This window comes from Astatotilapia calliptera, chromosome 4, assembly GCF_900246225.1.
Source record: "Astatotilapia calliptera chromosome 4, fAstCal1.2, whole genome shotgun sequence".
NCBI classification, from domain to species: Eukaryota; Metazoa; Chordata; class Actinopteri; order Cichliformes; family Cichlidae; genus Astatotilapia; species Astatotilapia calliptera.
In genome coordinates, this window is record NC_039305.1 from 22,226,824 (window position 1) to 22,238,732 (window position 11,909).

General features: G+C 40.7%; 1 protein-coding gene across 1 annotated transcript in view; it reads left to right on the plus strand.

The window, feature by feature from the left end:
- prkcbb (protein kinase C, beta b) overlaps positions 1-11,286 on the plus strand; it is a 105,325-nt gene extending 94,039 nt beyond the window's left edge. The window contains exon 17 of the mRNA XM_026165483.1: positions 9,923-11,286. Coding sequence (XP_026021268.1) covers positions 9,923-10,078 — 156 coding nt within the window. The 3' untranslated portion in view covers positions 10,079-11,286. The remainder of the gene's footprint in view (positions 1-9,922) is intronic.
- Positions 11,287-11,909: the final 623 nt, after the last annotated feature.

Sequence of the window (11,909 nt, forward strand, 5' to 3'; positions counted from 1 at the left end):
CCAAAGAAAACCCTGTTCAAAACCCAAAACCCAGTTCAAAAAAAAGCGCCCCTCCAACAGCCAAACCCATCTGTTCTCTGATTGGATTGTTACATTTGTGATTGACATGACATTGACCAATCAGATGAAATGAAGAAAAATAGGGTCAAAATTTGTACTTGTAACTTGCAGGTTTTTTTTTGGCTAAGTCCACACACAAATCTTTTTTACACATACAAATCCTGATTTACAAGTACAAAATATTTATGACCACATTTTGAGCCCATACATATGAGAGTATCAAAAGAAAGGTATTTTTCATTGTCAGTAATACATCTACTTTTGAAGCAGTCTCCAAAAAAAGGCAAATGCCTTCCAAATTACCCGGGAACACAGCGTCAAGTCTGTATGTAGCAATTTACAACATACAGGTATAAACGTCTACAGCTTCAGCAGTTAACCTGATTTATTTTGCACACGTACAGTTCCACATTTATACGCTGATGTTAAAGTACTTTGGCTCAGGCAGCAGCCATCGGCTCTGTGACTCTTGTTGACATTTTATCACAGAATGTCCTTAATTTTTTTAAATCAATGTTTCCTCTACATAAACACATTTGTAATGTTGTTTTCCCCAAAATGATAACTAGTTTGACATTTATGGAAATACTCAGACTTGTTTCCCTGCTGAGTTAGATAAGAAGAGTGATTCCACTCTAGCGTCTATCCATATGAAGCTGGAGTGTAGCTTAAATATTCAAAACAGCGTTTTCTCCAAGGCTAATTCTTCTACCAGCACTACTGATGCTTCTTAATTAACAGGTTACACGTACACGGGGTCTTTTGAGGCCATGTTCTCTGTGAGGTGCAATACATTTTTGGTTTAAAGATAGAGGCCATGCAGGGCTATAAGCATGAATAAATCTAATAAAACAAATTTTTAACTTACTATACAGGACAACAGTAACCTCTCACTGAATCGTGTCGGACTGATGAATAAGAGGACCGTGACTCACTGAACATTCTTTTATTTATTTATTTTAAAGAATGAAAGCAAAAGATATTTTATTAATTGTGAGTTGTTGGGGTTTTTTTTATATAAGACTTGTAAAAAAAATTAACAAGGACATTAGACAAGTGCACATAAACACTTAAAAAAAATAAAAGACTATAATTAACACATATGCAAAGACTGATTATAAGTTTGATTGAATTGTTAAAACAAATGTTAAGGCTCCACAAAGACAAACCTTTGCTAGGAACTTGTTGCACCATAATTTTGCTTGGATGTGTTATGAGCTGATTCAAGCAGCAGAATTAGACTCAAAACTGAATAAACTAAAGTTGGAAAATGCTGCATGATAAAGTAAGTTTAAACACTTTTTATCCATATTCTTGAATCACAGGTTTACTTTACAAAATGTCATGCATCTTTACAGCCCTTTCTTTATAGTGTAAATTTATAGTCACCAACCACTTCTTCAGGTCTTTGGTCACTTGGTCAACTACCTGTTAACACAAATGATTAAACAGCCAATCACAAAGCAGCAACGCAGTGTATTTAGGTATATAGACATGGACAGAACTGGCTGATCTGCTGAGATTTTCCCACAAAAACATCTCGAGGGTTTACAGAGAATGGTCCAAAGAAGCGTCATTTGTCTGAGTGAAAATGTCTTGTTGATGTCAGCAGGCTCATAGCAAGGCAACAGTAATTCAAATAACCACTTGTTACAGCCAAGGTATGCAGAAGAGCATCTCTCAGCACACATTTCCTCTAACTGAGGAGAGTGAGGTTTCAACGAAACTGGATAATAGAAAATTGGAAAAATGTTGTCTGATGTGGTTAATTTCAATTTCAACTACAACATTTAGATGTTAGGATTAAAAGGTTGAAAACATGGATCCATCCTGCCTTATATCAACGGTTCAGTCTGCTGCTGCTGCTGGTGTAACGATGTGGGGAATATTTTCTGAAAATTATTAAAACACCACAATCTAAGTATTGATGATCATGTCCAAACCTTTATAGCCAACATCTGATGGCTGCTTCCAGCAGGATAATGCACAAAACTCACAGAGCCCAAATAATCTGGTTTCTTCAACATGACGATTAGTTCACTGTACTCAAATAACCTCCACAATCACCAGATCCCAATACAGTACATTTGAGATTCACATCACGGATGTACAGCAGACAAATCTGCAGCAACTGTGTGATGCTGTCGTGCCAATATGGAGCAACATCTCTGAGGAATTTTTCCAGCACCTTGTTGAATCTGTGCCACAGAGAATTAAGGCTGTAAAACAAAAAGGGCTCCAACCCAGGACTAGCAACCTGTACCTAATAAAGTGGCCGTCAGTGCTGTAATCATTTATTGGAGGACAAGAATCATGTTCGCTAATTTCAAGTTTTGATATGGAGCTAGGCGAAAACCTTAGCTCTGACATTGAAAACAAATGATACTGTGTAAAGCACATTTCCCTGATTATACAGTATAATAGGCTACATACATTTTAATGGTCAAGAATAGTGTTTTCCTGTTGCCTTAGCCCACAGCCAGAACAGAAAATATACTTTACCTCACGTCCCTCTGTTAACTTTACACTAACGCTGTAGTGCAGCTGTATTTTATGCAAATGTTTTTTATAAAGCAAGTCAGATTCCTGTGTAACAGCAAGTTCCAGCACATAAGCTGTATAAAGTTTGTATTGGAGTGGATGTAATAGCCAGTGTACACAGTAAGCCACAGCAGTGCTGGAGTATGTATGATAATTAATTCCAAATGTTGCGGCCCCCAAATTAAAGCCAGTGGCTTTAGCACAAAGCAGTCGGCGCTTATCAGCCCAAAACAGGTCAGCGTTCGATACCGCCTTTCATTCACCCTCCTCTCCTCTTCACCTCCCCTTTCCCGTGCCTCCCACTCTCCCCACAACCTCAGCTGACATCGGCTCGTCTCCCACTAATCCTCTTGTTACTGAAAAGAGATGGGATGAGAGAGAGGTGCAGGGGAGTCGGGCAAAGGGAGAAGAGGAGGAGAGGAAGGGGAGGAAAGGTGTAAGGAGGCAAATACAAAATTCAAGATTCAGCCATGTTCCTCCATTAAAATCAATGCTACCAGAACACAGTCGTGTGTAATAAAATTGTGTGTCTTGCTTAATGTCACTGCATATTCTGAGCTTTCTAGCTATGTATCTATACCAAGAGCCACTGATATTTATCTCCCTCTCTGTCCTTTGCTGCATCTCTTTCTCTCCCTCTCTCTCTTTTTTTCTCTTCATATCTCTGTCTCTCTGCCTTGCAGCATTAACTGCAAATGAAGCGTGTTGAGATGGAACACATTATGAGCTGGCCTACATGGCTGGCAGCTGTGTGTGTGTATGTGTGTGTGTTCATGTTTGGTAAATAGCTGGAATGCACACAGCGGACCATTTTCAAGGTTTTGGGAACGTACACACGCATGCATCTTTTCATATGTGTTTGTGCTTCCTGTCTGCATAATTCTATTGAAGGATGCTCAGTGCTGTCAACTACCTACATACACATGACTCCAGATAAGCAACTTACAATAGGAGTTGAAGCATCTCACTTATGGAGCTTCAGAGACAGGACATTTGGCCTTTTATTAAAGAAAGTTAAATGTGTTTGTAAACTAAATCTAAGAATGAATTTGAATCAGAGGGCCTTACATAGCAAACCCATACACAGGGTGGCAATTTTCCTAGACCACTTAGGGAGAAACGATAGACTATAAAACTGGTGGGTTCAGCAATCAAACATAAGAAACAGATATCACTAAAACAAGAGATGCCTGCAAGAAAGGCAAAGGATAAGAGGACAGCGAGGGAAAAGAGGAAACTACAGAGGAAATAATACACAAAGTTAATAACATGCTGTATTGTTTATATACTATTTACCCCAGTAAATTCACCTGAGCTAGGCCTAATAAAAAGCTTTATCAAAAAGAACAGTTACCCGATAGCTGAAGGCTCTGCATCCCATTCCCAGTTTTGATCACATGATTCTGTGTGTTGTAGATTTTTAAAACAACAACAACAACAATGGATTTCAAATTCCATTTGATTTTAAATGCAACCAGTGAAGAGAAACTAATATGGGAGAAGTCTCTACTTCCTAATCTATATTAGGAAGCAGAGACTTATATGTGTGTGTATGTCCTCGTGTATATATATATATATGAGGACAGGCCCCTGCACGGTATGTACCACCGGCAGATAGCGGAGGTGGTTGATATCCAGAAATCCTACCAGTGGCTGGACAAAGCTGGACTGAAGGACAGCACAGAGGCACTAATCATGGCAGCACAAGAACAAGCTCTGAGCACAAGATCCATAGATGCTGGGGTCTATCACACCAGGCAAGACCCCAGGTGCAGGCTGTGTAAAGATGCCCCAGAGACAATCCAGCACATAACAGCAGGGTGCAAGATGCTAGCAGGCAAGGCATACATGGAACACCATAACCAAGTGGCCGGCATAGTATACAGGAACATCGGTGCCGAGTATAACCAGGAAGTCCCGAGGTCAAAATGGGAAACGCCCCCAAAGGTGGTGGAGAATGACCAAGCTAAGAGAAGAGCTCGAGAAAATGTGGAGGGTGAAGGTAACAGTGGTCCCAGTGGTAATTGGAGCACTAGGTGCGGTGACTAGGCGAGTGGCTCCGGCAGGTCCCGGGAACAACATCGGAGATCTCTGTCCAGAAGAGCGCAGTCCTAGGAACAGCTAAGATACTGCGCAGGACCCTCAAGCTCCCAGGCCTCTGGTAGAGGACCCGAGCTTGAAGGATTGACCGCCCGCAGGGGCGAGCGGGGAATTTATATATCTATCTATCTCTCTATTTCTCTCTGTCTCTCTCTGTCTCTCTGTCTCTCTCGCCATATATATATAGATATATATATATATATATATATATATATATATATATATATATATATATATATACTCTAAATGTAGTAACTTCAGTTTTCTATAAATGCAAAAGTAGCTGGGTGGGTGGGTTTCAAATTCCATTTGATTTTAAATGCAAGCAGTGAAGAGAAACTAATATGGGAGAAGTCTCAATGATAGAGAAGATACATTAACAAGGTAATATATATTGGGCCGAGTTAAGAGCCCTGTGGAACTCCATGTCTAACCTTTCTGTGAAAGACTCCTCTTTCACATGAGCAAACTGAAATCTCTTGCAGATATATGTCTCAAACTAGCACATCATGTTAGCTTCATCACAGTGATATGCTCCAGTTTATGATCACTGATGTAAATTGCAGCAGGAGGAGGGGTTTAATAACAAAGAGGTAGCTGGATATGTTCAACTCTGGACCATTTTATCCAGTGGACTAAAATACATTTTTATTTGTACTTGAATATAATAAAACTTAAAAACAAATGGTACCTGTAGATCAAATATGATCAGGATGATCACATACAGTGGAAGTTTTGGTACTACTATAGATTAAATATTTGTTGAAATTAGCTCGTATGTTTTAGAGATATGACCTCATTTAATTTGAGATTAGCAGCTTTCCCATTAACATGAGTGCACATAAAGTGCTCGAGGTACACTGTTCTAGATGTCCTTTGCAAAAACTTTCAATTCATTGTTTTAAGCTGTTTGCTATAACTCTGAATACACCTTTTAGGACTGTAACAGTGCTTAACCTCACAGTAGTATGTATTGAGTGTGGAATGAGGGTTAGATAAAACTTAATCTCGCCATCGGATATTCTACTTGGAGAGCAAAACACACGTGCTCTGTATGGGTTTTGTACCCACCAGGCCTCTCCTGAGAGGAGACACTCCAGTGGGTATAAAAGCCAGGAACGTGAGGTGGACCTCAGCCAACTGTGGCAGGTGTGTCCCTGTAGCTAGAGGGAGCTTATCTTAGGCCATGAGAAAGCTGGAAGATAAAGGTATGTAACACTTATTTGTAGTTTCCCCTGTGTTAAAGGCCCTCCTGTCCCTCTCTGTACTCCTTCTTCATTCTTCCTCCACCATCTTGTATCAACTTTCACCCTTTATAAATATTGGTTCCACTCTTATTTAATTCAATTCTATTTATATATGACCAAATCACAACAACAGTCTCTCCAGAGCCTACAATAATCAGATGACCGCCTTATGAGCAAGAACTTGGTAACAGCGGGAAAGAAAAACTCCTTTTTAACAGGAAGGAACCTCTGGCAGAACAAGCTCAGGAAGGGCCAGCCATCTGCTGTGACTATTTGGTTTAGAGGGGAGGACACAAGGCTAAAGACATGCTATAGAATAGTCAGAGATTAATAATAATTAATGATTAAATGCAGAGTCTTGCATAAACACATATAGAGTGAAGACAGATGAGTGCAGACGAAACACTCAGTGCATCATGGGAAGCGTCCAGCAGCCTAGGCCTAAGGGAGGATTCAGGGTCACCTGATCCAGCCCTAACTATAAGCTTTATCAAAAAGAAAAGTTTTAAGTCTAGTCTTAAAAGTAGAGAGGGTGTCGGTCTCCCAAATCCAAACTGGGAGCTGGTTCCACAGAAGAAGGGTCTGAAAACTGAAGACTGATTTTTAAATAGCCTAGAAAGCCAGCAGTCCTCTCCGCCTAACCCTGTCTCTTTTTCTCTTCCTTTTCACGTTGCCACTGTGTCTTCATTTATTTGTGTTTTTCAGACTTACATGCTGATAGATCCTCACACTGTTGACTTTATGGATGTATTTGATAAATCGCTTGCTGTCTTTTTAATCAAAATATTTATGATTGTGGATTTTTCTGTGGATTGCCTCTTATAAGCTCTTCCCCGCTACCGCTGCTTTCCTGGTGATGTGAATATTTATGTAACTGCTTGATTTTATTTTTTCTTCTCTCCTTCTTTGCTATTCACTTCATCTCACTGTGACTCTATGGCTTTTTAATATTACGTCTTAAACACTGACTATATTCTGGTCATTTTTTTGCCAACTCCAGATGCATTTAAAAGTACATTCAGCGACCACATCACAAAGGAGTCATCAGATTTCAGTCTACAGGATTGAGATCTGATGACTGTAGAGGCCATTTGAGTTCACTGAACTCAAATGAAATACAGAAACCTGCTTGAGGTTAACCAGCTTGAGCTGGAAGCAGCCATCAAAAGATGGGTACACTGTGGCCATAAAGGGATGGACATGTCAGTAACAATACTCAGGTAGACTGGAAGGATGCTCACACTAAATTCTGACCCTAACGTAGCAGCAGAAATCAAGAGTTATCAGACCTGGCAACGATTTTCAGTCTTGTATTGTCCAATTTTGGTGAGCTTGTGCCAATTATAGCCTCAATGCCCTGTTCTTAGCTGATGAAAGTGGCACTGGATGTGGTCTTCTGCTGCTGTACCACATTTGCTTCAAGGTTGGATGTGTTGTGTGTTCAGAGATGCTGTTCTGCATACTTTGGTTGTAACAAGTGGCTATTTGAAGTAGCGTCATCCTCCTTTCAGCTCAAAGCGGTCGGGTTTGATTACATATGTGTTAAAGAGCACTTGAACAAACATATTTAATGAAATGGCCAGTGAATATATATTTTCCATATTATTATATAGCATATTATTTGTGAATTAGCTCATCAAAGTTTGCGTTTTAAGTATGTGATAACGTCGAAGAACGCTGAAACATGCTGATGAAGGCATGCAAAGTTTTCACACTTATGTAAATGATCTGGCGACGTGAGACCCAGGGAGTGACAGTAAGTAGGACTCATAATTAGAAAAAGTTAAAAGCTGATAAAGAGCAGGTGAAACACAATGTGATATCTGCGTTATAGAAATCAGCCTAAGGTGTCTTTGCTTTTGATTAAAGATGGAAATGGCCACACTGGAGATCATTTTAAAGTTTGTGCTGTTCTGGTTCCGTCTTTACTTCTATTTCTTTGGGGAACATACTTGCCAGCGGTGAAGCTTGGTGTTGCCTTTCATAAATCTATACATAAAAAATGAGCCAGGTTGTGTGTTAATGAGCCTCTGCCCCAGAGAAAGCCCCTCCTGCTTTACTACGAGTGCATCCACCCAGGATCCTTCACCTCCTGCAGAAAGTCACAGTTGGTGTACTCGACCCCCTCAAGTTTGTCTCTTTCCTCTCTTTGCTTAGCACCTCTCAGCACTCACTCCTCTCTGCAGCTCTCCTTTACTGTATGCAGTTTCCCAGCATATCCATAAATTATACTGAAAATGGCTTGATCTCCTAATATCCTATTTCCTTATGAACAGCCTGACTCACGTTTGTTCTAACTGATTATTTTCCACATGTTTAAGTCCAGACTCAACTTTTCTTTCTACTTGCACTTGTGTGTTTACTAGCAAAATGTTATTACATGAAGATTGGAAAAGCCCTAAAGGAAGGGAAGTGGGGGTGCTATGCTTCATCCAAAAACTTTCTGTGCAATGCAAATGGACTGAATACACCACTGTTCTGTTTTGTTCAGTGCTGAAAAAAGAGAGATGTTTCTTATTTTCAAGGCTTAGCAAGTCCAACCAGCTACAACGCCTTTTCTTAGATGAAGGTCAAGAAGGTCTTCTGTATTCTTGTGGGGCAACATTCACATTCTTCTTAACATTTAATAATAAAGTTTAAATACTTTAGATAGTGAAACTTAACTGGAAAGATTAGATGTTCAGGTGAGTTTTTCCTAACATACCATGTGACTGCACACAGGATTTTGTGCCGCAGCAGGTGGTTTCATTTCAGGGATCACTAGCATCAACATTTCCACTGTGAGAGGCAGACAGCAAATTTTTTAGGGTATCCACTTTGATCTACAAATGTAAAGAAAATACCAGAGTTTTGTGGGTTTTGAATGAACAGTCTCTGGTTATCAGTTCAAGCACATTTGATGCTGTTTCTTGTGTTCTGTGTTGTTTCTCATTTGTAAGCCAAAAAAGGAAAAAAAGCAAGTACAGGTTTTGGAAATAAAAATTTTTTAAATAAGAATTGATACAATTCACCTGTGTGCAGTAAAGATAAACTTTCTGCAAACAGCAAAGTAACCTGGCTCATGCTACAGGCTCATGCTAGTGGCATAACCAAAATTACTGCTTCTGTGTGCACTGAACTTGCCTTTGAAATAATTGCTTTGAAGACTTTGAGGACCAGGTTTGTGTCCATTCAAAGTCAGTTGCCATCTTCAAAGCACCTTGACAATAAAAGTGCAAAAAGACAGATCCTCTGCTTTCCGTTGGCGATTGAATTGGGTCAAGCTGACAATTACCTGCAAAAGTTCGTCATGATATCGCAATCAGCTGTGATAAAGTCTTCATTCTCAGCTGACTGCAGGTTTCCCAACCCTATAAACAGCACATTTGCATACATATGCTTACTCTTGGCCATTGATTGGTGCTCGTAACAATTTGCATAGCTGTATGAGAGTGACTGCAGTCAGTTTGAGTTAGCCCACGCGTGCGAGCTGTCCAATCACCTTGCAATTGAACGGTGATTGGACATGGACTATGCAGAGGTTGGCAGTGTTGTACACTATGTAACATCTTATAATCAGTCTCCAACACCAAAGCTTTCACTGGGGAAACACCGATTTTTTTCCTAGTTGCAAGGAGGCCGATGTCCTATTTTTACTGTATTGTGACTGAGCAATAAGCATAAAGACTTGAAACAGAGGAAGACAGACAGACATGAGAGTGAACAGGATTTATTTGACCTCGGGTACGAAAGGGAAGCGCTTCCTAATCATTTGTTCGTTGCACCATCACAGTACAGAAACTGAACAATATTGCAGTTTCTTTAGTTCAAAAGAGCTTGTGCTTTAAGTTGATTGTCCGCTATAGGGTGTTTAACAGCAGTGGATTCTCTTTTCCATCCCAATCCATCCCACTCTCCTCCAACAATATTTTTTCTGTCGTTCCTCCCTCTCATCACATCCTCTCCCCTTCATAATCTCTGAACCCCACCTGCAGAGGAACCGTCGGGACACCTGCAACTTTGACAAGGAGTTCACTAAGATGGCTGTGGACTTGACGCCAACAGACAAGCTCGTCATCATGAACCTGGACCAGGACGATTTCCTCGGTTTTTCCTACATCAACCCGGAATACGTGGCCCCCGCTAATTAACACCGATGGACCGATAGAGGAGGTTTCAAAGCAGTAAATGTGTATGTTCAGTAAATGTCTGTAGTTCTTTTAGGCCATACTGGGGTATCTCCAAGATTGCAGCCCAAAACAGGAATCACAGCACCAAACACTGGATACCAAAGACGTTGAAGTATTGAATCAAAAATGTCCGAGGTGTCAACATCTGCTTTTTGTGCAGGGCAGGAACAAGAGAAAATATCAACCGCATTAATCCAACCAGTTTTATTCAGTGTAGAGAAGCACAAGCTTACCGCTTCACTCGTGTCAGCTCACTCTTTCTTTATTCAACGATAGAATTCCTGATGTGTTTATGGCATTGTATCTGCAACAAGCCTTTCACCGCTCTTAGTATTCTTAAAGTGAAGTATTGCGTTATGTTCCCTTGTGTTATCCCACAAGTTTCACAGCATCATTGTGACATCTACAAAGCACCATCGCGCAAATCCAGGCTCATATTTTCCTGCCATTGCTAAATTGGCCGCCATCGATGAGCGCTGATAGTTCCAGGTTTAACGCTGGATCCCTGTCATGCACAGTAAAATGGGACCAAGACCTACGAAGCACACTGGAATGTAGATTTGGTGTTTATGAATGTTTTTACAACATAACTGGCGTGTCACGGTGTTAGCAATGTAAAGTTTTATATATATTCTAATGTTGTTACTCTTGTGTCTTTGTAAAAATTGTATAGGAGTAAAACTTTCTAACTTCTTGAACTGTATGCACATCTGCATTTCGTAATATCAACCGTATCCTCTGCATTCATCCTGACACACACCGCGAGCAGTACCGCCAACCACTTCCACTGGGCCATTGTTCCCATCCCACTCTCATGAGGCTTAGCGTCTCACACTTAGCGAGCTTCACAGCCTTTTTAGGGTTTTTTTTTTTACCCCCTCTTTTTCTTTTTCCTCTATTTCCTCCTTTTCACCCTCCATCCGCCCCTCTGATGCCTCTCTTATTATTATCAGAATTGTTTTGGCTCTAGCCCGTATGTCTGCCAGGGCTTCAGTGGGAGCCTGGTGCGATGAGTCGTCGCAGGAGTTGGCAATGCAGCAGTCACCAGTGGGGCATCCACACGTGCGCAGACGGTGAACGCTGAGCTGCTTTGACAGCCTCCAAGGGAGTCATTTCACAAACAGCAATAATAAAAAAGCAATGCTGCTTTTTCATATTTTTTTTTATTTTAATTTAAACCACCTGCCTGTAATTTATTTGTGTATGTGTGCATTTCTTGACAGTCATCCATATATTAGAATATATGTACGTGAGTGTGTGTGTGTGACAGACAGAATTACATGTATGTATTTTGGGTCACACACACAAGCACCCATACCTGTGTACACCCACGTAGCCATACAGTCAGATCCTCGACTGAGGGTTGGAATTACTAGGTGAAGCGTAACAAGGCGGACAATGACTAAGAAATGTTTGCACCTGGAGGCACACAAGACATATACTGTAGGTCCGTTGCACAGGCCTAGATTCCCATCCTCCTCCTTCTCCTGCTGCTTTAATCAGCACAAACAGCATCTTCATGAAAGGACGCACGCCTGTAGTGTCTTCAATAACGTGCACACAGCATCTTCGAGCTTTGGTGAAACTTTACTCTGCCGTCCTTATGTTTTGCTTCTTTGCTGTATAATATAAAATTAAAAAAAAACAACAACTGCCCTTTGTGTGTCAGCCATATATTTCTCTGGTCAAGGGTGTAAATATCTCCTAATATTAATCACGCCCAGTCTCAGCATCTGCTGTTGACAACCCCACACCCCAAAGCGCTCGATAGCACTCAGCCAGCTGTCTTGTG